Below are 26,748 nucleotides of genomic sequence, written 5' to 3'. Positions count from 1 at the left end.
TGGCAAAGCTCACAGCCTTCACCTCAGGTTTTAATTTTTTGTATAAGTGGCATTTGATTTTTTAATAAAAGGCATTAGTTCAAAGAATTTCCATGCTGAATCTAGTCAGCCAAATAACCTGCTCCCACCAGAGTCACTAATATTCCCTCTAGAAAAAGCTGAGGGAGGGTAAAAGCCAGAAAACCTTAATCAGAGGAATAACTTGCCCAAAGGGATTTTTTTCTTTAACTCTCATTGGTGACTGCATTTCTTCATCTGCATTTCACATCTTCATTTTGTGGAGAGTATCTGGAGAGTTCTTTTATGCCTGAAAATGTCTGTCCTTTTTGTTTTCAAATCTTGCTCTACCCTGTTGAATGATGCCCTAGGTTATTAAGTTCAGCTGGCTACTTAGAGACCAAGTACAAAAGTATTATCTTTTCCATGTTTTAAATATCTAGCCAGTGGCTTTCCTGGCTGTAGCATTACATTTATCTGAGAAAGATTACTCACTTCCCTTTATATGCTTAGTGAGGGCTGGCTCACTAAAGAATAAGAGGCTTCTCCTATTCACCTCTTCTCTAAATTACCTTTTTACATTTTCTCATCAAATGAACTTTGATATATCTAAATTTTATTTGCTGTCTACCTTTGGAATTACATTTTTATTTAAAGATTTCTTAGGAAATATCTATTTCTGATGCAGAGTTTCTCATATGGCATGGTTCAAAGGGAGGCCAAAGAGTATAAAGGCATAAAACCACACTGAAATTATTTTTCCATATCTCCTGAACCATAGTTTAGTCGTTTCTCCTGGTTGACAGCAAGCATTGGAGAAATGCTTACACTGAGCTGTCTACTGGGATTTGCTGCTTTTTTTTTTCGTCCTGAAGAGTACCCCTCAATAAGAATCTATAAGTGCAGCCCCCATTATTATTTATTGTCCTGCATTTGTTGGCAATTAATATTATCTCTAAAACTTGCAACTAAAGTCAGAGTCTGATAGTTTTTACAGGAAAGGAGGTAGGTAAATGAATAGCTGCACCTATATTAATCATCATAAAAGGTAATAAATATATATATAGGTTTTTTTCAGTAAACATCTTTTAGTAAATCATATGAAGTATCTTAGTTTCTTTTACTGAACTTGGGTATTTTTGTAGAAACTATAACATAGATGAAAAAAGTCTTTTTTTTGTACCACTTGCATGGTGTAAGTTTTTCTGTATAATTTTCTCTCAGCCTTGAACTTCTTAAGATTCAATAGTTCTCTTTCATTCTGTCAACCTTTGTTACTATTTTGAGATAGCAGAATAAAATAACTCCTTCTTCTACTGAAAGAACATTTCAAACACCAGCTGTTTTCTACCTCAGCAATCCATCCCTGAGCACTACCAAATTGTTACTTTATGATTACCATATAAGCACAGAAAGTTCACAATAAATCAGGTGAGATGGACGTGTGTGTATTTGTGCTGTGGGTTTCAGCTCCCAGAACACCTGTCAGTATATTCTGTTCTTCCATTCTTTTACTATGAAGCTTAACAACTGTGTAAGAAAAATTCAACACCTCATTTTTCTTCAATGTAGGATATATTTTAGAAGGCTATGTATGCACTAGCAAGTTAAGGAACACGAGATGGGCCTATATTCCTTCAAATTAGTCCTTTTGCTTAGTTTAGCCATGTAAATCTTCTTGCATCACACTTTAAGTATTCCTGAGGAAAATGACACCTTTTGTGGTTTTGTTTCAAACAAATTTCTTTTTCAAAATCTAAGTGAAGTCAATAATGGGAAACCACAATACACAGGTTTTACTAGCTATAAGAATATGATTTTTCAGAATATTCTTGTGGTCACTTTTTGTATGAACTAAACATTTCTTCAAGAATGATGTGTTATTAGTGTGAGTTACATTAAAAAAAGTCAAATAGTGTCCCAGCCACCCATAAGGACTGGGAAAAAATAATGATCACAAAGAAACCTTCTTGCAGAGTCCTGTCATTCTGATTGCACCCATGATGTGATAAAGACATAAAGATGCTGAAAGACTGCAGGTAAAGCATGGTATAAAATGCTTCCCCCAAATAACTGCTTGGTAAGACAAAGGTTTCTTGCTCAGTCTCCTCTGACTGTCATGGGTGTGAGTCAGCAGAAGAAAACCTGGCCTTGTAACTGTGGATCAGGCAGCAAATTCTGCTCAGGATGCCTGAAAGTTCCTACGCAATAAATGGAATATTTACACACTCAATTTCATCCAGTTTGGAGCGTCTAAGGCTGAAATAAATTTTAAAGATCTTTTAACAAAAATGTCTCCATTGTTTAAGTGATTTAAACGTGTCATTGAACACACTTACCATTTCCTCAGTGTTTATGGAGGTCCGGGTGAGCATGGCCATGGAAATACCAGACTTTCGAGCTGCAAGTGTCTGTTTGAGGCAAATGGAAAATGGTTAAAATTATACTTGTAACACCAGCTGTCAAATCTAATGGAAGGCAATTAGCACTTGATTATGCTATTGGATATAAACAAAACTGCAGAAGTTCCAAAAACTTTTAGTTAACGTTTGCAGCCCACAACTTTTAAGGTTTCAGTACATAATGGAAGTACACCTTCCATCATCATTACTGTTTCTTTCAGCAGTGCCCAGCTGAACTGCCATTTCTAATAGAAAACCTGTTATTCAGAGGTTTGTGACTTAGTTTTTTTAAACCACAGGCTGTCACTGTTTTTCCGCTTTGCCAACCAAATTAATGTGGTACAAGGATAGGCATCCTGCCCTAATTTGGAAGCTGACTGTGCCTGCAGCAACATGGGAGATCATTTTGCAGTAGTCTTACGGTTCAAGTTGTCAGTGTGGATGATTTTTGTAACTCACTGAGCATTTTTAAACTGTGCATATGTATAACAGTGTTACTTGTTTTAAATAAAAAGACCTTGAAAAACCTTAAATTCTTATTTTCCTTAAAGACAATATTAATTTGATACTATGGATCATAGTATCCATATTTCTCTATATGGATATATGGACACATGGAGAAATACTCTGGTTCCTGGAGGCAAGAAAAAAGGCTGGAACTCTGTTGCAATCTGTCCTCGTTTGGTCACATGAGGTTATTGGTTTATGAACACTTCCTGGTTCCAAATACTACACACTGGCTTGTAGAGACAATCTCGTTTGCTCTAGTACAGTACATACGAAGCGACTCAAAATAAAGTATTTTTAATATACAATAAACAATGAAATTTTCTACTCCTTATTGCAATATCCCTGAAATTTAAACAGTTCCTTGAGAATTAATTAGCAAGTATAATGATGAGAAGGAAAAAGATCCTGGTGAAACGAGTTCTGTGTGTTTTCCAATTAATATTCTGAATCTGAATATCACTTCTGCTATCAGTACTCCTTTTGGCCTGACAGAAAGATTTATTTCACTGTGTGAAATATCAACCATAACACTGTTCTATTACTGCACTTCACCTGCAATGTTGTTCTCATTCTTCCTTCCCCCTATTCTAAATCATCCCATGTGTGTCCCTATACTTGTGCTTTATCTCTGTTCTTCTGTCACCCAGTATCTGCTTTGTCATGCACTGCTGCCCTCACAGCCCAGCACTGTGCAGATCAATGACACCACCCACTAACCAACCATAAGTCTGTTGTTGCTTTTGTTGTGGGGATACAAATTTTCACCTAACTGTGCAGTGTGTCTCTGTAGTTCCCCATTACAGAGCTATTACAGCAAAAGTTTTGGGGATATTTTGCATATGACATTTTTTTCTGAAATACATACCAGGTCAGAAGCAATTCAGGCTCACATCAACAGAGGAATTGCATCATTAATCTTTGGATGAAGAGACAATTCTAATTTCTTCCCATTTTATCATTTTAAACACTGACATTTAAAATGGATTTTTATTTATTTACTTAGATATATTAAGACTGTTCAATTTTAATTTTAAATGTTCACTTCCCCCGATTCAATTTTCAATAAGTTTCTCTTGATAATAATTAAACTTGCAGATTGACACAAAATTATTAATCTTGTGAAACCAATTATAGGGTAAGAAGTCACCCTTGGTTTAGTAATATTTGATTTGATTTATCACTGTGCTATTACAGTTAAGATGGGATGCAAAGAACCCTCCTTTTCTTTTTCTTTTAAACTCAGCAGTTTACCCTCTCTATGCCATTAATTTGCTATCAGTTTTCCCATTCAATTATTATTGAGTAAATAATTCTGTTTACTTCTCTGTGACCATCTTTTCATTCTATTTCTTTGAATATGGGAAATTCCATCAGTGTGTGCCAATGAGATTGACAAAGTCACAGGAAAGATAAACAGAGCCCAGAGGCTTTGCTGTTTCAAACTTTTTGTGACAAAACCTAATGCTACAGGACCCGTGCATCAAAATAAAAAATGGTAAGTAAAAATGCAATGGGATCATTAAGAAGAACAGAAATAATTTTCATAATCAGTAGAGTTTCAGGTTAAAAAAAAATTACTTTAAAGCATCCATCATTTGATCCCTCTTAAAGTATAGGTTTCTTCTCAAAGTCTTGCATTTATATCTACTTGCTCCCAGTGTGCTAGTTTTATAGTTTTGAACTGTAGACTTCATGTCCCTTATACTTAGAAAGGGATTTGATCCTTTCAGGTCTCAATTGCACAATTCCAGTCATTCCAAGTGAGAGAACAATGTGGATGACTTGTCAGGGCAGGAGTAAAAAGGGCATAATAACATTAACCTGGATTATGGGGCAGTGACTGCTACTGTGTTCTGTCCTCCAGCAATTCATCCAAGTACATGAGCCAGCAGAACTGCAGTTTCATGACATCAGCAGAAGTCAATAAACAGATATCATTTCCCATGAGAAAAAAGGAAAAAAGGGAGGCAATTTTGGCCCTGTCCTGTGTCCTTGAAGCTCAGTTCTCCCAATGGGTACTCACGGAATCGTGGAACTTTACCATTTTGCTCCTTAATCAGAAGTGTGTCTAAAATGATAGTACAGTGCCCTATATAAAATAACAAAACCTAATAGAAAACAGGTAATTAGGTTGTTCTTAATCAAGTGTTTGTCATGTTGGAAGAAAGTGATGTCCAGAGGGATTTGTGATAAACCAGCATATTTAACAGTCATATGGATTAAATTTACAGGGATTTTAGTGAAAAAAAAAATCACAAGGGTTATTGCCATTTAGGTATCACTGTCAGAATAAACTGCATCTGCAAGAGAAAGTCCATAAGTAAAATGCTGCTGTTCTGAAATACTGTAGTTGGTGATAATTCAATAGCATTATGCTTGGGTGCTAAACGTTCTGCTTGTATCATTAGAAAGGATATTTGGAATACATCAACACCTTTTTAACACCTTTCTAATAATATTGGTATATATGATGCAGAGGACAAGACATTCCTTATGATTAAATTCTTGGTCATAAAATATTTTTCCTACTTTCCAATACAAGGTCATAATAAAATATGACATTAACGAAATTCATAAACGTTTTTACTATAATTTTAGAACATTTACCAGTATAAAAGTACTTACCATAGCCTGAAAAATCCAGCCAAGATAGGAAAGAAATTTTAAAGAATATTAATAATTTGTCAGATTTATTGCAACAGAAATATATATGAAATTATATCTATTTCAGTCAGTATCAAAAGAGTATATCACTCATTTCTAGCAATATTATCTCTATTTTTGTGAAACAGTCAGAAGTAAGCATAAAACAAGGATCATTTACAGTGTATCGCATCTCACAAGGACCTGATCATTAAGTCATTGATTTAAATGAGGTGTGTTGGAACATATTGAAAGCTCAGAGCTTGCAGGAGGCTGCTTGAAACATATACCTTTAAATACAAATAATCTTTCAAAGATGAAGACCTACACTAAGCCTGAAATAAGTTCTTCTAATGTTGGTAGAAGTTTTTTAGGCTTACAGATGTAGAACTGAACTGTAATACAATTTACTCATTTAAAGATTTATATAGTTAAAGAACACATAGCTAAGAATGATACTGTAAGTCCATAATGACTCAAATTCAGAATGAATTTTGGTTTTAAAACTCTGCAATTTATACTTATTAAAGATAGAATTCCTTCAAGAGGAGTTATCCTCCAGGGACTGGACAGTAAAGCAGCAATCACTGACATACTAGAATAATAAAATGAAAGTGTTACTCCTCTCAAAGTGAATAATTAACATTCTGATGTCTTAATGAATTCTGAGCTATACTTTTCTGCAAACAGTTCCAACAATTACAACAGAGTGTCATTTAATATGCATAAATGTGTCATAATGGGGCAGTAGATTATACTTGTGTAATACTACTATGTCACACACTGTAACATTTCATTGATTTCAGAAGGAATTCTACCCTGAAATGGTTGCTGTACTTTCTCTTTCTGACTGTTCAGATAGCACAGTGTATCACTGAACAGTGTAGCTGAGAAAACACAGCAATGATTTAGCAAAGGCTGATCTTTTAGTGACAGCTCCAGTAACATTTACTTAGGCTAAGTCCCCATCATTTCTTTACAACGAAAAATTGGTTTGGGGGCTCACCACCATCAGAGACTAAGTATGGATTTTCTTGAATTATGAATTCTGTACTTTAGGAAAAGAAATAGAGAAATGTGAATAGCACTCAAAATTCTTCAGAGTAGAGAGATTCTACTTAATCTTGTTTAGACTGGAAGCCAGAATAAATCTCAAAGGAACTGCCATTCTTTTCACCTTTCTGAAATTTATTTTTCTAGACTATTATTGTCCGTGATGACTGTTAAAAACCCCACGCCTCATCTTGTACCAAAAGTACGCATAAACCTTTAAAATATTCATAGTGAAAAAGGGCTGCTTTTTAAAAGGAACTTTCTTCCTCTTTCAGTATCAAAACAAATCAAGTCAATCACTATCCCAAACCCTTAATAGCACCTGTCTTCATAAGCTAACTTAAAATGAGAATGGGCAGTTTATTATTGCATGAAATGCACATTACTTGATTACACAAGTAATATCTAAATATTCCCTGAGATATTCAGACTTATCTAGTCCATTATAACACTGCCTCATTGACTTTTACTGGCCTCAATCCATTCTCTCAAGATACCTATTTTCCCTAACACAATTGTTGACAAACTGTCACTCACATGCACAGTAGTAATTACCAGAAAGGTGTAGACAACTGACAAACAAATGACCAGTTTCAGGAGTCACTCACCACATCTCGAACAATGGGAAAAGATTTCTTCCTGCGCAGGTCTGGCATGCTGTCAATGCCATACAGTCCACTGCAGAAAGGAAAGAAGAAAATACAAACACGAGGCTTACAAGTCTGCATCCTTAAGAACTGCTTATAATATCTGTATTTACAGATAAAATCAAAATTAACAGTTAGCAGCTAAAGAAGGTAAATGTTCTATTTCTTACAAAAAGTTGGTGAAAGTGTTCTTGGTGCTGCTGTCTTTTACTTCTGGCATTCACCCAAAGCAGAGTAGCTGAAAGGCTGTTTAATACCTCCTAAAACTTTTTACCATTAATTTAAAAGTTAGAACAGTAGCTTTACATCAGGTCTTGTATATCTGGTAGTTGAGATGCGGTCCAACATTGCAGAGAATATCATTGTTGTAATAAATTTGATAAAGACTACATTATCTAGCAAAGTCACAGATTCACATCTCCATGTGAATGTGGAAAACAGAGCTTGTCCCATTTTAAGATACTTCCATGGTGACCATCATTATTTTCTCTTTCCCAGTTTAAGCTTTTTCATTAAGCACACAATTAAACTCCAATTAGATCTCACATATAACTTGGAAACAGCAGCAAAGAGCAACTTGTAATCACTTCAAAGAATAAAAGGCTGACACAATAGAATTTGAAAGAATACATAGTGATAGAGATAACAATGTGCCTCATTCTTCCTGACTCTTCAGAACAGTTAGCACAGGTATTATCCTCCTGAACGTTTTCTGCATTGGATATTGGAAGATTGTTACATACCTTGCCAGATCTAATTCAGAGATATATTCTCAGAGAAGGTGGTGTATAACACAGTTTATCATCTGAAAGTCCTCATTTTATTCGTACACAAAACAATTTTGGGGTGAAAAGAGAGATAACTGAAGGGTCAGCACTCGGTCCCAGGTAGTCCTTCGGTGACTTGAGGATTACAACCCCCACACCCCACCCACACCACCTGACAAACTTTGACAAAAAATTTGACAAATTCTATATCTAAGGTAAGACTCTGGCTGAGGATTCCTGTTGGATGTAGATGTTACAATTTAATTCTTCTAATGCATCAAGTCCGTATTGACACAGTTTTTTGCACAGAAAGTTCCCAAGTTTCCTATATTAAAATCAAGGCATCCCTCTGTTTTAATTTGCAGAGTTCCTTCTAGTTACAAGAGAAAAAAAGGTCATGCCTTTCATATCTTAGTTGAGTCAGTAAAGCACTTAGAGCATAGGAGAGTTTATTTTAACACTTATGAGCCTTACCACTTTCCAAGCACTATCTTAACTCTTACCCTATAAATTCAGGGGATAATATGTTTCTTTCATACCCCCTTCTGATGCCCCTGCATCATCTAAAATAGGGAAAGAATTCATAAGCTGTTTATTCAATTCCTTTATATTTTGATATGAACAGTCTTTGTGAAGGGTTGTGATACTAGAATTTTTTTCAAGAACATAAAGATCAAAGTAGACCCAAATTGCAACTTCCAGACCTACAAACCCATCAAAAGTGTGACAGAAATAAAATAACATTTCTGAGGTCGTGAAAAGTAAATGTATGGAGGCTAAGAGATAAACTCAGGTTTTTTTGGTACTCAGGAGCAGTTCTATCAGCAGCAAATAAAACTCACCCTGTGTATAAGGAATTCTTATGCCACAAAGAGCTACTTCTGACAGACAATATCTGTAAAATCACTTCCATCTATTATTTTGCTCTGTAACATAAAATGTGAGTGAAATGGAGGTTCTTACTGAACTCCTTTTACTGATCATTAAGGAGCAGCACACAGCAAGGAAAAAAAATCCAAATTCAAGAATGAATAACAGTCTTTTTAGGGGGAAAAAAAGTTATGTCTGAGTTAAGCATGTTGATGATGTTACCAAAGAAAGAAAAGGTTGGCTTTTGAGGGAACAGCAAGAATGACAGAATAAAGGCAGATGAATACATAATGCAAAGATATTTTATTATGACATTAGTGGTGTAATTTATGCTCAGTCAGTAATCTGTCACAACTCACACCTCTGTCTCTTTAAATAGCTTAATCTTCTACTCAATCTGTACTTCCCCCCACAATCTTTTCATTGTGATTTTCAACTCAACTTCAACTTGGCAGAAATATCTTGACCTGCTTTTTCCTCCGTGCATCTCTACGCTGTAACAAATATTTATTTATAAGTTATATATGGTGAAGAGGTACCCATTTTGTTATTTTGAAAACGTATTACTAAAACTCATTCCAGTTATCATCTGCAAAGTGGAACATCAATGACATTAAATATTTTGGTTTTAAATGCACTTCACCATCTTTTGTGACAATACCAGGGTGGTACCATAGCTATTACCAAGAAGTTGATGTATTCCATCAGAAGGTTCTGCAACTTCTCTGCAATTAATTTTTGAAATCTGGCAATGTCAGGAAATTCTTACACATACACGCTTATTCACCTGAATACCTTTAAGAGACTGAAGGAGCTAAACACATTTGAGGGAAGAACTGCAATCTGAAACTGCAGCTTGTGAAGGGAAACTGCCTCCTTTCTCTTGTGCAATGAATCAATGACCAGATGAACTCCTAGAAGACAATAACATCTCCTGCCTCTTGGCTGAAATCAATCTTATTTTTGGAGAACTGCTTACGTAGGACTTTTTCTTGCATCTTTACTGAAAAAGTCCCGATTCTGGGGATGTAAACTAGAAATCCTCCCATGCACAAATTCTCTGTATAAGGACAAATCGATCCTTCCAAGAACATGTAAGAGGACCGTAAATATGCAAAGATTGTTGGTTATCGCTGGAAGTAAAGATTAATATACTGATCTGGATTGTGAGATCAAATTTTATTGAAAAACAGAATAGCTACTTCATCAGAACTAACAAACTGGGCAATGCTGTATTGACAATGAAATATTGGTCTTTGTGTACAATCTTTGGAACATTAAAGACTAGCCATAGAAAAACTGTTCATGTTAATATAGGTTATAAATTAAATTCTCTACTCCTCTCCCTATGCCCAATTATAAGCCAACGGTACTTTGACATAGAAGATGGTGAAGTTTAATCAAAGTTATTATTCAAGCCATGAAAAAAATCTTCAATACTGGCTATCTTTTATGTGCTTCTGAAGACATTTTGCACAACAATAATGTATTTGAATTTGTTGGAGCCCAAGAAAAATAAGTTTGTTTTACCATTGAGAGCATGCCACTGAAGGAAAGGAGTAATCATCTGCATGGAGCACAATCTGTGTATCATTAACAAATTTCAGAATGGATTAGGCCATGTGTAAAATTATCAGTCTCTGACTCACCATCAGACAATCAGTAAATTAGTACAGACCAAATCTCTGGAAAAAGTAAAACAGCACTACCCAAGATTCATGACAAAAAACCCAGCTGACCTCCTTTTACTTTTTAAAAATACGTGAATAATGAACTCTAAAGTGTCTCATTTTCAATGAAATGAAGAAGAAAGTTAAAATGAAGAAGCTCTTATAGGATACTGGTATGGAAGACCCAGGAAAGGTGGTGCTTTTTGCCATTTAACAGAGAGGTGGGATGAGAAACCCAGGAAAGCTGTCTTTAGTCTTTGCCTTTACTTTTTTTTGTCCTGGCTTTTCTCTCATTTCATGCAGCCAAGTGGAGATCATTGAAGAGAATGAAGTGTTGCCATGGACGTGGGATGTGTTGGTGAGATGTGCATGTGAGGTGGGTTCATGGCTTTGTGCTATGACAGAGAGGGAAGAGCAAGGCAGAAAAGAGGCAACTGAGATGTTTCTGTATAGACAGAGCACAGTATCACTGGTTGGGAAGCAAAGAATCTGCCCTCACTTCAAACAGTAACATGTTTTGGAGACCATAAGAGGAAAAAAGAATCATAGCTAAAACTGCAGTGAAAAGGCTGAGGGATCCTGGAATTTAGGATTAGTTTTTGTATGCAGGAGTAGACTGGGAAGTGTCACTAAAACAGAGCCACAGAAATCTTTGAAATGACAGCATTCTTTGGTTGAATGAGAAGTTAAATGAAAATTGCATAACTGTTTTCAGGGAGGCCTAATGAAACAGAGGCTTAAAAAAGATATTGCAGACAGCAAAGGGGAGAGGCCCAATCTACCCTTGTCAGTAGTAGAAGTAAAGTTTAATCTAAAAACATAAGCTAGTACTGAGCTATTGTCAGTCATTTGAAGTCATCCCATACAGTGGTTACAGGATGTCCTAACAAAGGATTGACATATGTTATTCTCAGGGGATTCAGTACTTGAATTTATTCATCTGTGACTGGAAGAGAGGGCATAAAAAGAGCACCTTCAGTCTGTACAGTCATTGTCAGTAGCAAAAGTTCTCCTAACACCTATGAGACTGTTTTGTGAGCAACCCACAAAAAATTAGAATTCTATACACTCTTGTACATTACTTTTTAAAGGCCTACATCTATTAGGAAATAGTATTTAAGTAACTGGTTATGGAAAGTAGTGCATATGGCAAAACAGTATGGTCACATACAGCTTCCTGTAGGCATAGATATCCATACCTGATTGTCAGTACCTACACTCTTGGAGTCTGCTTACAAAATGATCTCCTAAATTCCACAATAACTAGATGTTAAACTGCTTCTTTTCTGGTTTACGTTGAGCAACTAATCCTGCCCGATGTCACATGTGGCCTCACACCTTTACAGCAATTCTGAAGGTTCTGTGCTTTGGGAAAGGCAGAAACATAAGACTTCGAGATATGACAAACTATATGGAAATTCCCTAAGCCACTGAAAAGCTGGAGAATGCTCTTAATTTTGTTAGAGGTCTAACAATAAGTACAAATGTTACCTTAACTATACCTTCCACAGAAGCATGTGAATTACATTAAGCGAATAAATGCCATAAATACCTTTTAGGGTAACCCCCACCCCAAAACATAGGAATCTAACCAGGAAAACTTCATAGTATCTAGCATCTGTTGTACAGCCTTTCAGATATAAAAACAAGAAGAGGAATGATTAATTTGATGTCATCACCTTGTCTTTGTAACAAAGCATATCTATAGCAAAAAGTGCTTTCAGAGTGTGCCAGCAAAATGATAATATCCCTTTTAATTAGGTACTAATGTAACTGATAAATTTACCAATGACTTTTACTTCTTCCCCTTTCCAGACAATTCAAAATAGGAAGGAGAGATTTTCCTCAAAGGAAGGGATCCCTACAATTAGATGCAAGATAACTTCATCTGGAGACAACAAAGTAAAATATTCTGGTTTCTGCCACATTCACACTCAGCCAACTGGAAGATCTTTTTCCCTTGACCTTTTAGTTTTTAAGTACTAGACTGACATTATATTACTAGCATTATATTACATTTACTAGAATGAAGACAAAATTGTGTTACAGCTTCAAAGGGCATCTATTTTATATGCAAAAAAAGGTAAAAAGATCTGTCATCCAGTCCCCTCGGCACCCGAATTGTTGTATTGATTTCACAAAAAAATAAGTAATTAAAAAAATTAAAAGGAGAAGACATGGTCAGTTTTGTTGTGTATCTTCCCTTTAAAATAATGCAATTTCTTAAAATAAGAAAACTTAGAAAAAATACTACAATGTTATGAGACTACTTTGCAGATATAAATAACAACATTCAAAGTCATATTGGTACTCACCCAGTAAATGCCTGGACTGCATAAAGCTTGGAAGCATCCAAGGAACTTCCACTTACTAACCGAGCCTTTAATAGAGACCAAAAAAAGTACAGTTACTTGGTTGCTTTTAGTAAGCTTGGGTCAGAATTTAACTGCATCAAACATATAAGACATATGAAAATGTTTAGCAGGGTCAGCTCCAGGCCAAAGCTAGAATAGCTATTCCTTTGGGATACATTTTGGTAGCATTCAGCATTTAGTGAAACACACTGGAAGAACCCATGGGAAGATAAGGTATTGCTTCCCAAATGCTGTTGTCCTTTAAGTCCTATAGTGAATGCGGTGTAGATGATAATTAGAGGCAAATATGAGATATCATGTTTGACAGCAGCAGACCCCTGTGTTGGTAATTATGATAAGCACAACAGTGAGGGTTATCCTGTTTATAAATGCAACACATTTGCAATACACTCAAAGGAGAACAAAAGAGTGGAAAGCTGGGAAAAAAACCATGCAGATTTCACAACTAAAATGAAGGAACAAAATAGGTCAACGAAGTCACAAACAAACATCAACAAAATACATGATCCCTATAGCAAATAGGTGATTTTAAACCTTTTCATCCACAGAACCGCTATCTGAAAGAGAATTGGGAAGAAGGGGAATATAGGTTAGACAAAACAGACTCTGAGAAAATATCTTATGCCATAAAAATCTATCACTGTTTTAATCTGGATTCTGTAGACCAGAATCTTATGAAAAACTGTGTGGATAGTATATAATCTACATACCGTGTCCCATCTCCACATGATTTTTAATTTCATTGTTTTTTTAAACTATATTTTTAATATTAATGAATATATATTGCAGTTGCAGTGTTCGAAAAAATAATGGTCTATTTTCAAGGAAAAGGAAACTGTTTCTACCAAGGATATAAACACACCACAGCCCCTGCTCCAACTCCTGAAATGTAATAATTCTATCACAGCTACTCATATATTGATAGAAATTATCCCCAATGCCAATAGAAGAACCACATTTGTGAAAGTATATGACATATATAATTCTATATTGCCTAATGCAAAACCATGATGCATTCACATTTACTATCAGACTGAAAATATTTGCTGATAGAAATATCTACCCCTTTTTTATTCACTTTCACATTTTATAGTACAGTGCATACATGAAACTGTTTTAATTGTCACCTTACTGATCTTTCCACTTTTTTCCCCCAAAGGGGGGACACATTCTATGAACCCTTTAAATACTTAGGGTATTTTTGAGGTGTTTGGAGATATCTCAGGTTATATACATTACAAAACAATAATTTACATCTTAAATGTGTGCCACATTTCATTTTTAAACCAGTTTATCTGCAAGAAAATATCACATTCAAATGCATATATAAAAAATATGCTGGTAAATGTAAAGCTGAATACAGTACAGTAGTGACAATCCAGGGAACTAAAAGGCTCTATTATGCCACTAATTTAAAGGCTAATTATGTAATCAAAGCAAAGCACATGCACAAGAATGGGCAGAATAGAAACTGGAGACAAACTGTTCAAAACATGTTTTACAGGTCAAATTATATCTGATTTTGTATTATTCAAAAAGTTTAAAGAGGACTGAGCTGCTAGGTATTAGCAATGTCACAACACCAAATTGGAATGCACAGAAAATCCAGCTATGCAACAGTCTCTTCTTCTTTGTTAGACCACAAAATTTGTCATTTTCCTGTGCTTGAATACAGATCTTAGCTTTCCTTCACTGCTGTTGTGAACAATCCTTTTAGAAAGAGCATGCCTAAAAGAATGAACAATAGCTACTTGACCTGAGGCAAAATAATGCTCTGAGTTTTACATAATATTAAATTAAAACTCTTATTAATAGTAAACTCCACAATTTAGTGAAAGTACAGTAAGCACATCTCTGTGCACCAAGTATATCTGCTTGATATGCTGTGAATTGGTAATTTTCATAGTTCATCTCCTGAATAGAAATGGACATGATCTCAATTTCTATTTTCATGTTTTAGAAAAATTCATTAAGGTATTTTGCTGCTGGGATGTGAACTATTCTGATGTTTTCACTTCAAAATTTCCCTACCCTCTCTTCTGAAACGGTAGAATTTTCATTTAGCCTCAGAAATTAAGTCTTGGCTAAATGAAACTATAGTGTTTCAGTTGTCAAATTATCCTCATTTGACTGAGTAGATTTATAAAAATGAGCTTACTCTTAAAGTACCTTTTTAAAATTTATTTATTTGTGAAATGTATTTGTCTGACAACATCAGATATGACTGGCTACTCTTTCTCCATGAGCACATAAAGAAGATTTGGACAACCATATGATCCAACTGTCCCACTACAAAATTATTACAGCATTTCATAGGCAGGGTGGGAGCAGAGCCAGGAGTAACGAGATGACTGGAACTGGGCTGGCTGGAAATAGAAATATGCTTTTATGAGGGCAAAAGAAAATATGAGGAATAGTTAAAACCAGAGTTTTGGAGCAGCACCTGCTCAAATGAGTGAGAGAAAAGGCAAGAGAGCAAATACCAACAGGATTCTATGTAGGAGAGACTGACACTGCATGAATTCTCACACTTGTGAAAAAGGAAGGGTCCAAAAGGTGAAGAGAAATGAGGGGGTTGAGGGGAGTTTTAAGCAAGACACTCCTTGTAAGTTAAGAAGCCTCATCGTAATCTGTTCATGCAACCTACACCTTCTTTCTAGAAGGTCTAATCAAAACACTGGTAACACTGTCACGTAAAGACACATAATAAATCTCAAATTATGTGGAATGCAATTTTTAAATAATGTGAAGGTACTTTGCTACAAGATGTCTAAAGAATCACATGAATTCTATGTTTAATTCACTTGTTTAGAAAGTTATTTTAAAAATTGTTGAGACTTGTCTTCCACATTAAATAGAATCTTGTATTTCAGAGCATGAGAGATGGACATATGAAATTTTCCTTACTTCTCTTGGGTCTCAGCCAACTTCATCAAATTTCACTATGCTTCTTTTACTGGAACCTAATTGTGCCTCAATTTAGGAAGGAGAGTGACAATCAAAAATTAGGGAGAAAATGTGGTTTTTAACTTGCTCTTCTTTGCAGTTGCTACATACAAAAAAACAGACAAAGAAACAAAAAACCCCCACCTATCTAATGGTCTCTTTTCTGAACAGAAATTGCATAAAGCAGACAACTGACGCAAATTTCCCAAAAAGAAATCTTGAGAGCATCTCCTATTTTGTAACAAATGACTGCATCTTCAGAGACTAAATCAGTTTGAAAACTTCTTCATTGTTTACTGCTTCTTCTGAACTCACCATGAGTGAAATAATCTGAATTGTGCAAGTGTTCTCTGCCTGTATGAGAGCACCAAGTCAGGAAGTGTCCAGAGTCACCAAGCACTTCACTTTAGTAGTCGTTAGGCTACCAGAATAGACAGGAACATTCCTTGATGTAGATAAGAAATGAACTGTGATTATATAAGAGACCATTGAAGGTACTTTCAAATCAGAGATTCAAGGCCAGACATCTCAGATTATACTGCTGAATGACAATGATTTACTTAAAAGAGTTTATCTTCATATAACTCATTTCTGTCATACACACATTCAAAAAACTAACCTAAAAAAGTTATGAGTGTACTAGGAGCAGTGTAAATAGTGGTTGCTTTAGTTAACCCTATAGGATACTTATTTTATTTGAATTAGTTTGCTCCTTAGATTTTTAAGTGAAAATTCACTACATTATGAAATACCAGTAACTGCCTTCATGTTATGCCTCTATACCATATGCCATTTTAGATAACAAGAGAGTGTTTTACTAGAATTATAGGAAAATTCCAAGGAGTGATAGTGCTCCTTAGTTGTTGCTATTTTATCTCTGTGCACTCCACATATACACACTCATGTAGTGGAATGACAAAGTGCAGGGTGGTCATCTGACTGCATACTACTGAACATTACATTTACAAATATCAAATATTGAAGGCAAAAGGAAAATGCAGTTAATTATATTTAATTAGGTAACTAGACATGAAATTAGTTAAAATTAGTCTTTAAATTTCCATTAATAAATTTCAGGTATTAAAAAGCTGAATAATATTTAGCATAGCCACTAAATCCTGACTTCTGTTGAAAATGGTTCACAAGTATCCACCGAGGTAAGTTCATCCCCAGATGGTGAGGATGGGGAGGTGGAGCGAGAGAGGCTTATTTGGTATTCTTTCAGTACCCTCAAATAAGCCCCCAGGTTATTCTCTATCCCTGTATCAGTTTAAACCAAGGCTAAGTAAAATTTCCAATAAGTGCTTATTAATGCTGCATAATTACTATTTGAACTTAGTCTGAAAAGTAACAGATCTTAGAAAAGTTTAACTTTACACGGTTCTCAACTGTTTTCAAATTAAATCATGGTCTAATTTATTCATTTTTAGTAGCAATGTTGCCATCTGTAATTCACCATACAACACAGGAATTCATCATACAAGATAACTAATTCCTATACCCAAACTTCTGAGAAAAAAAATCTGTGAAAGATGCTGAAAAGGCAGATTCTTCCAGTATGAAATATATATTAGCAATGAAGATGTAGAAGTAAACCTAGAGACCTTTGCTTTTGTAGCTTGTGATACCATCAGAAATACAACTGGACAATAAGCCTTATCCATCAGCAGAGATATCGATAACAAAGAGGTTTGAATGGTTCTGTCCTCCCTCCCCATCATAATGATCCTTCAAGGCTTGTGTCATTATTTCACTTTTACATTTTTCTGAACAGCAGACCATAGTCCCAATACACTCCTCTTTCTTTAATGACTGCAAAAATTGAGTTCACCATCACCCCCCGCCACAGTGCAAGAACTGTAATAAGGTTCTAAAAATCTAAGCTGTTAGGAAAGGCCAGGATGGAAATGAATCAAACCCTTGATTTTCCACTCCTGGAAGTGTGTGTAATTGCATAACACTAAATTGGAAAAAGAATTAAAGTTCATCATTCTTTCCAAGTACCATTTCAATCTTTAGTTCTGCGAAGTGGCTGCGAGAATGTCAAACTGACTGATAATTACATCATTCCTGGAAGCAAACCCTTCAGACAAAATACTTGCTGGAATTAGATAACAATACAGCTGTTCCCTGGAAATAGCATGTGTAAAGTCCTCGTCTTCAGAAGTAGTTTGTAGGCTGAGCTGGGCAATTCTAATCAGCATGTATTGCTAAGGAAGGGAAATAATGGAGGAAAAACCATGTTCAAATAGAAGCAAATAGATTGTCTGCCTGAAACAATGACACAAATTAAGCCATGCTAAAATAATAAATGCTGTACCCACAAGCTATTATTGCCACTGCAGAACAGAACATCACGCTGTGCAAGCCTAGAGGATGTTGTATTGCTGGAGTTTGTTCTAGGAAGATACTGTATAACGCTTGAAAGACAATATTAATGCTAGCACATCATGGGAGATGAGTGATGCTTGTCTGACAAAGAGAAGGTCAAACTTGAATAAAGCTTGGCTGACAGGAGAAATAGAAGAATTGCTGCTAGCACTTTACTAGCAGTGATGTAGAAAAATTACTAGCGGATACATTGAGAGCCAAACAGGAGGTCAGCTTGGTGAAGATGAAAAGTGCATTTGTGTCTTTATTAATAAACTGGTCTGCAAATCTGAAACAAAAGGACATGCTTTAAGATCATCTCTGGCACTTAGATATTGAGTCCCATTAGACTTCAAATGGCTTTTTTTTCTACTGTTTTTCAACAGCTACTAGATTCTTCTACCAAATTCTGGAATTTACTTCTAAAAGAATAAACTTTCAAGAGAACTATTTGATTACAGAATGTGGTGGTCTCAAAAAACTACCATCCTCTTGAAGACCAGGTTTTCTTGAAAGTCTCTGGCTCATCTGAGTGATGATAAGTAAAAGACAGTGTGCATTTTAAGCAATCTCTTCTAACCCCAGGAAACATCAGTATGACAAGGCATACATTACCCATAAAGGACAAAGAAGCATATTTTACCTCCTTCAATACATATGATAACAGTACATGTAACCAAGGAATTAGTTATTTGCTACGAAAGTAAACAGATAATTGATTATTGCAAGTCTTTCCATATCACACAGCTAGCAATGCCACCAAGTGTTTCACTTGGACAGCTGTATCATAGTCCTGCAAGCTGCAGTCTCATTGCATGACTTCCAAAGAAACCCAAGCAAATAGCCCCTTGGTTTGACACTAAATGTGAGAGTAGTTCCTCATGACTCTTACAAATACAGCATGTCCCTTGGTTCTTTTCACGCTGAACATGAGGATTACATGCAAGCTGGTTTGTACAGCATAGACAGAAGGGGCAGTAGGGCAGGAATGTTAAATGGCTGCCTGGGACAGAGGAGTGAGCTGCTGTCCACCTTGGGCCACAAAGAATCCCCCTGCAAGAGCAAATAGTTTACAGTGCCATAAGAGCAGATCAGAAGGCCAAAGCAGCTGGTGATGGAGACCCAAGTGCTCACAGCACAAATGTTTTTGGGGCGCTTACTTCATATGAGTTCTATTTTTGGCCCTGATGACTGAAAGCCCATTAGCATTGAGCACATCAGATGTGATCTTGAACAGCAACATCTGGCTTGGCTGCATCAGTAAAATATATGGATCCCACTCAGACATTCCAGTGGCCGAACCAAATGTGGTGAATTGGGAAGACAGAGATTTGTTTCAAAAGTGTAAATAAAATGCTAACGGTGGCAAAGCCATAAGTCATAAAAATATAATACTGTTAAAGATCGAGACTGATATCTACCCCAAGGATCAAGAGCAAAAGATCAAAATGCAGTGTCTGAGAAATGGTCACATATTTCACAGCGTAGGATGTTCATGGCTGTTATTGGTATGGAGTTGTCCTGTGGAGTTTATCACCTTCCTAGCTAATATTTAAGGAACTATCTAAAATAGTCTCAAATACTTTGAAAATTTTCTTCAAAAACCCCAAACTAGGAGGCTAAAAAATTTAGATAAGCCAAACTAAGTTCAGGACTTACAGTAGTGGAAGAAAAAACGACTATGATCATACACTGAATAAAAAGATGACATCAGCCAGTGTGCTTGCTGAGATTAGACAAAGTATCAGATTTTCTTCTGTTGATAAGCAAACAGGTTTAACTGACACAAGAGAAGGAAAATACTTGGAATACCACAATGCTAATATGATTTTAATGATTAAAACATTAAAAATTATTATTTTCCCCCTTGTCATCTTCTATGTTATAGGTAAAACCAGAATCAAATTACACAGTTTGTTTCAGCTCAGCTTGAAAGTAACAATAAGTTGGAATATTTATGCATAAACATGAAAGAGAGACACAGATGTTAAGAACTATAGACTAGTACACTGGAATTCAAAGCACAAATTTTGGTTCTGTTGGACTTTTTCTGCCTCATAGGACATGTATAAATCCTTCTGAATTACTCAATCCTTTTTAATAGTTAATAGAAAAAGGCAGGTCTCCTTGTCATCTGCTTTTATGTTTTGGTTTGGGTTTTTTTTGGTCTGTTTTTTTTTGTTTGTTTGGTTGGGTTTTTTTAAGGAAATTTCAACCACTATGCCTTTTAAAGTTCCCAAAGAAAATTCCACTGTTTGCAGTATCCCCCTTGCCTTAGGGATGCAGAGGAGCATGAGCTCCATTCTGTTGGTGCTAAATGAAACAGGAAGACCTACAGGATAGGATTAAAAACTGCTTTAGTTATACTCATCCATTTTATAAATATTCTTCTCTCCTGGTTTATTTTGCATTCACTAATAGTACTTTCATCACCTCTGTCTCTTATTCCATCTTGGCCTATGTGCAGCTGAAGGACAAGGATTCCTCTGCTGAGGCTGCAGTTGCACTGGTGATACTCAGAGCTGTGCATAGTTCAGGGGTCTGGGACAGCATTGACAAATCACTTGCTGCTGTTTGAGTAGCAGCTCCAGAGAATCTGTTGATGTGTTAAGTCAGCAGCTGGCTCTTTACTACTACTAATTTAGTGAAAACAGATTACAGTATTGTCTGCGTTTTCATATCTTCTGGTTAACTTTTATCTTTTTAGACACCATATTTTTTATCAAAACATTTTAAAATGGCTCTATCAGCAACACAACTGTGAGACATGGGCTACCTGGAAAACCTTCTCTTTACACAGCTTTAATAAAAAGATTAGTAATTTTTAGTGGACTGAGTAAGAGTTTTACACCAGTTAAGCGCAGAAGAAAATTCTTACAAAAATGGTACTTATTAAACAATACAAAAGTGCAGATGTCTTTATGTATGCATTGATGTTTTTTGATAGAATTAGTTACATGTAAATCAATCCTGTCTTTATTTTCCAATTTACTAAAACTTCTGATCATGCAAGCTACCTGAAGAATACTCTCCACTCATCAAGAAGTCAAACCTCATGGTTAACAAAGTTTCATGAGTTTCAACAATAATTTTGCATCAGTAGGAAGTGGAGAGGTTTTGGATATTTTCTGCTGTTTAGAGTTCCAGGGAGCACAACTCTGTAGGTGCTCCACTGATCACCTGGAAAATGTGCATAAGGAATAAGTCTGGTACCTGTTCCATGAAAATAATCAGAATGTCCCTCAGGGAGCAAAACAGAGAATCTCTAATTTTCACACTTTGTTATAATATTCTATTTCACCAATACACCAGAAGAAGATTTAAGCTTATTTATGAATTTGTGTTTTCCAAATCATTACATCTTTTAAATGCATGTCTGGATATTTTTTCAGCCAGTTGCTTTAATGAGATTCCTTTTATCCTGAAGCTGCATTACAAAATGATGCAGTATTATCTTTACTTCTAAAATACAATGACCTAAAGAAAATGGTTAAAGATTTTAGAAATAAAAATAGGAAATATTTTTTAATCTTGGCGATATAATATTGTCTTCATTTTTACAGCAAAACCAATATAAAAAAGACCTTGGAACTGACACTCATGGTCAGCTTTCCTCTTACTTCTATCAAATTTAAGTTTGTTTAAGCACAAAAAGAGCAGGCAAATTGCATGAATATTTATCAATTTACATGAATTCTAAAGTCAGAGACAATAGTGGTAAATTGTCTAGTTTTCAAAACTCTCAGTAGCAGAGAGTTTCTTCTTTTATGAAGGAAACTAGCAGTTTTAGTTAATTATTTTTCTTAAAACCAGAAGTCATTCTCTAAATAGAAAATATTTGGGGTGGTCTGCTTTGCTTTTTTGTTTTGTTTTGCTGTTTTGCTTGTTTTTAATAAACAGCCAAAATACAGATTCCTGCTAAACCTTACTGACTAAGGATGTGAGGGGCTTTGTGTGTTTTGGATTTATTTTTAGTTTTTTGGTTGGTTGGTTTTGGTTGGGTTTTTGTGTGTGTTGACTTGTTCGGTTAGTTTATTTGGGGTTTTTTTTATGATTAAAGAATAGGTATTCTAGCAAAAGGGCATCTGGTAGCAATAGAATTTTTCTGGAATCTGAGGCTGTTACACAACTGTAGTTGTGAGACACGTTTCCCTAATTTAATGCACACTGATTCAGCAGGAGTTACTATGCTAAATTAAACTGTTGATCTTCAATCTTTTTGATAACTATCCTGTTTACAAAGAGAGGCAGCATTATAATCTAAGATTTTATGATAAGAAGGAATGCTGTAACTACAGAATTAAAGTAAAATAAGCCATGAGAACACTATTATGTTTTCTGAAAGATATATTAAACAGGTTTTTAAAATAATTTTACTAAGAAACAATGGGGAAAAGCTAACTTATCAATCGGAATTTGCTTTATTTGAATAGTAAAAGTTTTAAGATGATGATCAGAACTCTCAGTGTAATTTTCCTTACTCTAATCCCTCTTTTGACAGACTGAACATGTAGCAAGCAACTAATACAGAGCATCCTTTCATGAAGCCCTTACTTTAGAGTAGGTGATGAAGGTAACTACTTGCTCTTTCTTCACAGACAAGAGATGGACATATAATCTTTATCATTAACTGATTAGATTTCCTCTCATAAGTTTTCTAAAGTAACCTTTCTACAGTCCTATCAATCTCAAGCTGAACAGACTGCCATTTCTGCTTTAAGTCTGATATCCCTTTTCCCCATCAAAGGACAGAAGAGAAATAGGAAGGGAAGGGTGTAAAGACTTATGCCTGACTCTGGAGTGAAATCAGGAACAGGAAAAAAATGCAGAGACTCTTGTGTGTTATGAAACAAGCATATGAGACTCAGTCAAATCAATGTACTTTGGTTCATCTACACCACCCTGACTGAATTCATGGAGTGGTTAATAATTCTCTAGAGCACTATTTTACATCCTGTAATATTAGTGGAACATTTTCAGAGTGCACATGTATGTATGCATATATATACATGAAAAAGGATTTTCTAGAATTTCAGCTAAGCAGGCTGAGTGCAAGAATATACTGTATTTACCAGTTTCTACCCACATCATCTGAAAATGTATTTTGTTCTCCCCCCCTACAGCTTCCTATCCTACAAAAAAAAAAAAAAGAAGGAGTTAAAGACATCCATCATTTTGTTTACCAACACAAGGTATGACCCAAACATAGTGCTGGGAAAGGAAACAAAGATAGCTGAAAAAATAGGATTATTAAATTCTGTAGTTCATTCAATACTACACCAAAATAGACTTCTTTACTCACAGTAAATCTTGTTTCCTCAGTACTACCCATCTATTCAAATGTACAGCAAGGGTAACTACTTCTTCCCCAGCCTGCTTACACAATACATCTGCTCCATTGTGACCAGCTTCTGATGTCAACACAGAAGGGAATTTACACTGATGAAAACTCCCTGTAATCTGCCTGTTTACATTATTTATATACGAAGAGAAGAGCAACAGATTAATCAACTTCTGTTGAAATGTATTATGTCCCCAAATCCAGCTCTTCAGAGATGATACATTATGGGAATATATTATTCTTAAACATTGCAGATGAACTATATCGGCCACACCGAATATACAATCAGTCCTTATATTAATTAAGTAATTCATCACTCCTGGTAGGAAAAAAAACAAACGAACCATAAAGAAATGAGATGTGGGAAAATAAAATCTTGTATCACTGAATACTGTGGTACCAAGACTTTGAAACAGAACAGAAAACCTTGAGGCTTGGTATTGCTGTTACCTTTTATTAACTCTAAGTGTTTTTCTCCGGGCTATTCTTTCCCAGTGATGCAAAGACTAATTACAGGACGCTCACTCATTAACTTTTTTCCCCCCATCAGACTAGGCCTGAGATTAGAAAGATGAGAAATGCCATTGGGCTCAATGAAGGAAAAGCATCGCAAAAAGATCACATAAAAAAAGTTTCCTTCATTACTTTGTACAGGGTGATGCTAAACTTACAGAAAACTTAGTGTAGCCACAACTCTGCTTCAAGCCTTCCTGGGGGGACTTCTGGTGAGTGTTTACAGTGAAGTGACCCTGAAGTGTATAAACTATGTCAACACTATAACAACTTAAAGCTGTATTAGTTCAAGACACCTTGTTTAAAACTAATTACACCTAAGCTTTCAATAGTGCCACAACACCATTATATGTTAAAGGGTAAGTGTAAACGAAAGCTAATATTCAATTTTTTAACAACAAAATACTTGAAGAAATGAGGTGTAGTGAGAACAGAAGGGTCTTATAGATTTCAAAGAATTACCACAAGATGACAAACTGTTCCTTTTGTTATAACAAAAGCAGACATCAAAAAGGGGAAAAGATGACTGCTATCAACAACCTCTTTTATACTGTCTTAGGAACAAGACTGACTGGCAGTAGCTGTTACTACTGGTCAGTGAAGGAATAAGCAGCTCATTTTAGCACAATACATGCAAATATACTTGTCCTATCTTTATTAATTGCTGCAGTATCTTATACACTAGAATTCTATCATCTGTCTAGACATCCTTCCCTTCCCCAGCCTGCACCAGCATCCTGAGAAGGAACTTTATTTTCAACGAAAAAAACCCCACAAACCCGAACACAACTCGCAAGATGTTAATCAGTCGACATAATTACCTCAAGCAATTAAAAAATAAGATGGCACATACATCTGCTTTCCATTTTTCTTTGTACACACAGTAGTCCTTTCTTAAAGCCCACTTCCCAACACAGTTTATGTAGACTGTGTGTAGAAGAACTCTTTAATATCTAAAAGCAATTTAACTTGTAACAGGCCACCAACAAATATGGAATTTCCATGACCAAGATAATGGTTTTATCTATCCTGTTTCCACCTGAATGGCTATAAAATTACTGATTTGTTCACTAAACAATACCAGATAAATTGATTTTCATTTGGACCACAGCACTGATCAAGTCCGAATTCAAGATTTATATTCACATAACAAAACCAGTACAATACTATTAACTATTAGTTACTACTCGCTATCAGTTACCAGTATCTGGGTACCTATGCAAGTGTATTAAAAACAAACATGATGGAGGTAAGACATAAAGGATACATAAGTCTTGAGTGCCACAAGACAAGATCAGATTAACTTCTAAAGCCTATACTCCTTGGGAAAATACAGCTAACTCAGGCAGTTCTAGCAAACAGTTATTATTAAAAAAGCCAGAAAAGGTGTCAAAATAAGAAAATGTATATTTGTTAAAAAAAATCCAGACATAGTTTGAATAAACAGAGATTGAGATATGCATTGAAATAAGCTTACTTATTTTACTGGCACCTTTTCTTAATATAGAACAAAATGACCACACCACAAGGGTAGTGAGGTAATATATTACTGGTTCCTTTGGTTTCAGATGTTAGCAAGATAACAGTATTGACATATTTGATCTCTAAGTTCTGTTCTCCAGTCAGACATCATTAAATGTAATACAAATGCTTCCTATAAAACACTAGAAACACTTTCACCCAGTGCTAGAGAGGCAATTCCAATCACTGGGCCCTGTCCTGTGCCTGGCCACTGTCTGTATGTACAGAGCAAGATGAGTTCACTCACCTTGACACCAGAAGCAATCTATGGGTTACTCTGTGGTTGAAAATTCAGACCAAAGGCTTTTAAAAATCTGCCTGATTTTTAAAATCTGATATATCAAATGATCACCAAGATCTTCCTCAACGAGATGAAGAAGTTATTGCTCACAAACTACCATTCATAGAAAGAGACTAAGTTACCATTAAAAACAACTCAGAAGAAGGCATGCAACTCTGAAATCTTATCCAGAGAGATAGTTTTGTCAGCAGAGAAAATGATGCTTATTCTAAGGCACCTGTAAAAGATAATAAGATGGGTGGAATAAAAGAAGACACTAGGGAAGAAGAAAGCTAGAAAAAAAACAAGTGAGGAGTGGAACAATGAATAAAAGGGTAAGTTATTCTTGATTACGATGTACAAAGAAGCAAACCACTGGCTAGCATTTCTTTGATATTTTTCAAGCCATCAATCCTTCTATTAATACACACCTGTCATCACAGTGTCTCTATATCCTTACAGAACTTTAAATCTGAGGATTACTCACGTACCACTCATGTCTCCTCTCATTCATATTACACATTAGTCACCCCAGTATGTTTCTGAAAGTATCTTGTAATAAATAACACATAAGCAATCAGCCCACAGTGTATTTTTTCTCACCAGCTAGAGACAGAGAATAGAACTGTCTGATGGGGTTCTTGTGCACTAATAAATTATTTATGTACCAAAGCTTCATTGACCTTACCTCATGCATTACTAGAATGAAAATCATATCACACTAAACCCCTCCTTTGTATTAAATTGGAGAACTAACACTGCTGTATTTTAAGGTTATAACTCTGCTTGGCCAGATTGTTGTTTACCCGCTCCTGCCTACATAGAGGGATGAAACAATTCAAT

The 26,748-nt window shown here is 35.5% G+C and overlaps 1 protein-coding gene across 2 annotated transcripts in view; it reads right to left on the bottom strand.

Moving 5' to 3' along the window:
- The window catches only part of UNC13C (unc-13 homolog C), a 133,749-nt gene that overhangs the window by 100,988 nt on the left and 6,013 nt on the right, over nucleotides 1–26,748 (bottom strand). For both annotated transcript variants that reach the window (XM_027736886.2, XM_027736887.2), the window contains exons 2-6: nucleotides 13,469–13,491; nucleotides 12,875–12,939; nucleotides 7,214–7,283; nucleotides 5,535–5,540; nucleotides 2,337–2,408 (exon numbers count right to left, since the gene is read on the bottom strand). In XM_027736886.2, coding sequence (XP_027592687.1) covers nucleotides 2,337–2,408; nucleotides 5,535–5,540; nucleotides 7,214–7,283; nucleotides 12,875–12,939; nucleotides 13,469–13,491 — 236 coding nt within the window. The remainder of the gene's footprint in view (nucleotides 1–2,336; nucleotides 2,409–5,534; nucleotides 5,541–7,213; nucleotides 7,284–12,874; nucleotides 12,940–13,468; nucleotides 13,492–26,748) is intronic.

Source organism: Pipra filicauda, unplaced genomic scaffold (genome assembly GCF_003945595.2).
Source record: "Pipra filicauda isolate LSUMZ 115617 unplaced genomic scaffold, ASM394559v2 scaffold7_size6619720_pilon, whole genome shotgun sequence".
Classification (NCBI taxonomy): Eukaryota; Metazoa; Chordata; class Aves; order Passeriformes; family Pipridae; genus Pipra; species Pipra filicauda.
This window is presented reverse-complemented; position numbering and strand designations above follow the sequence as displayed.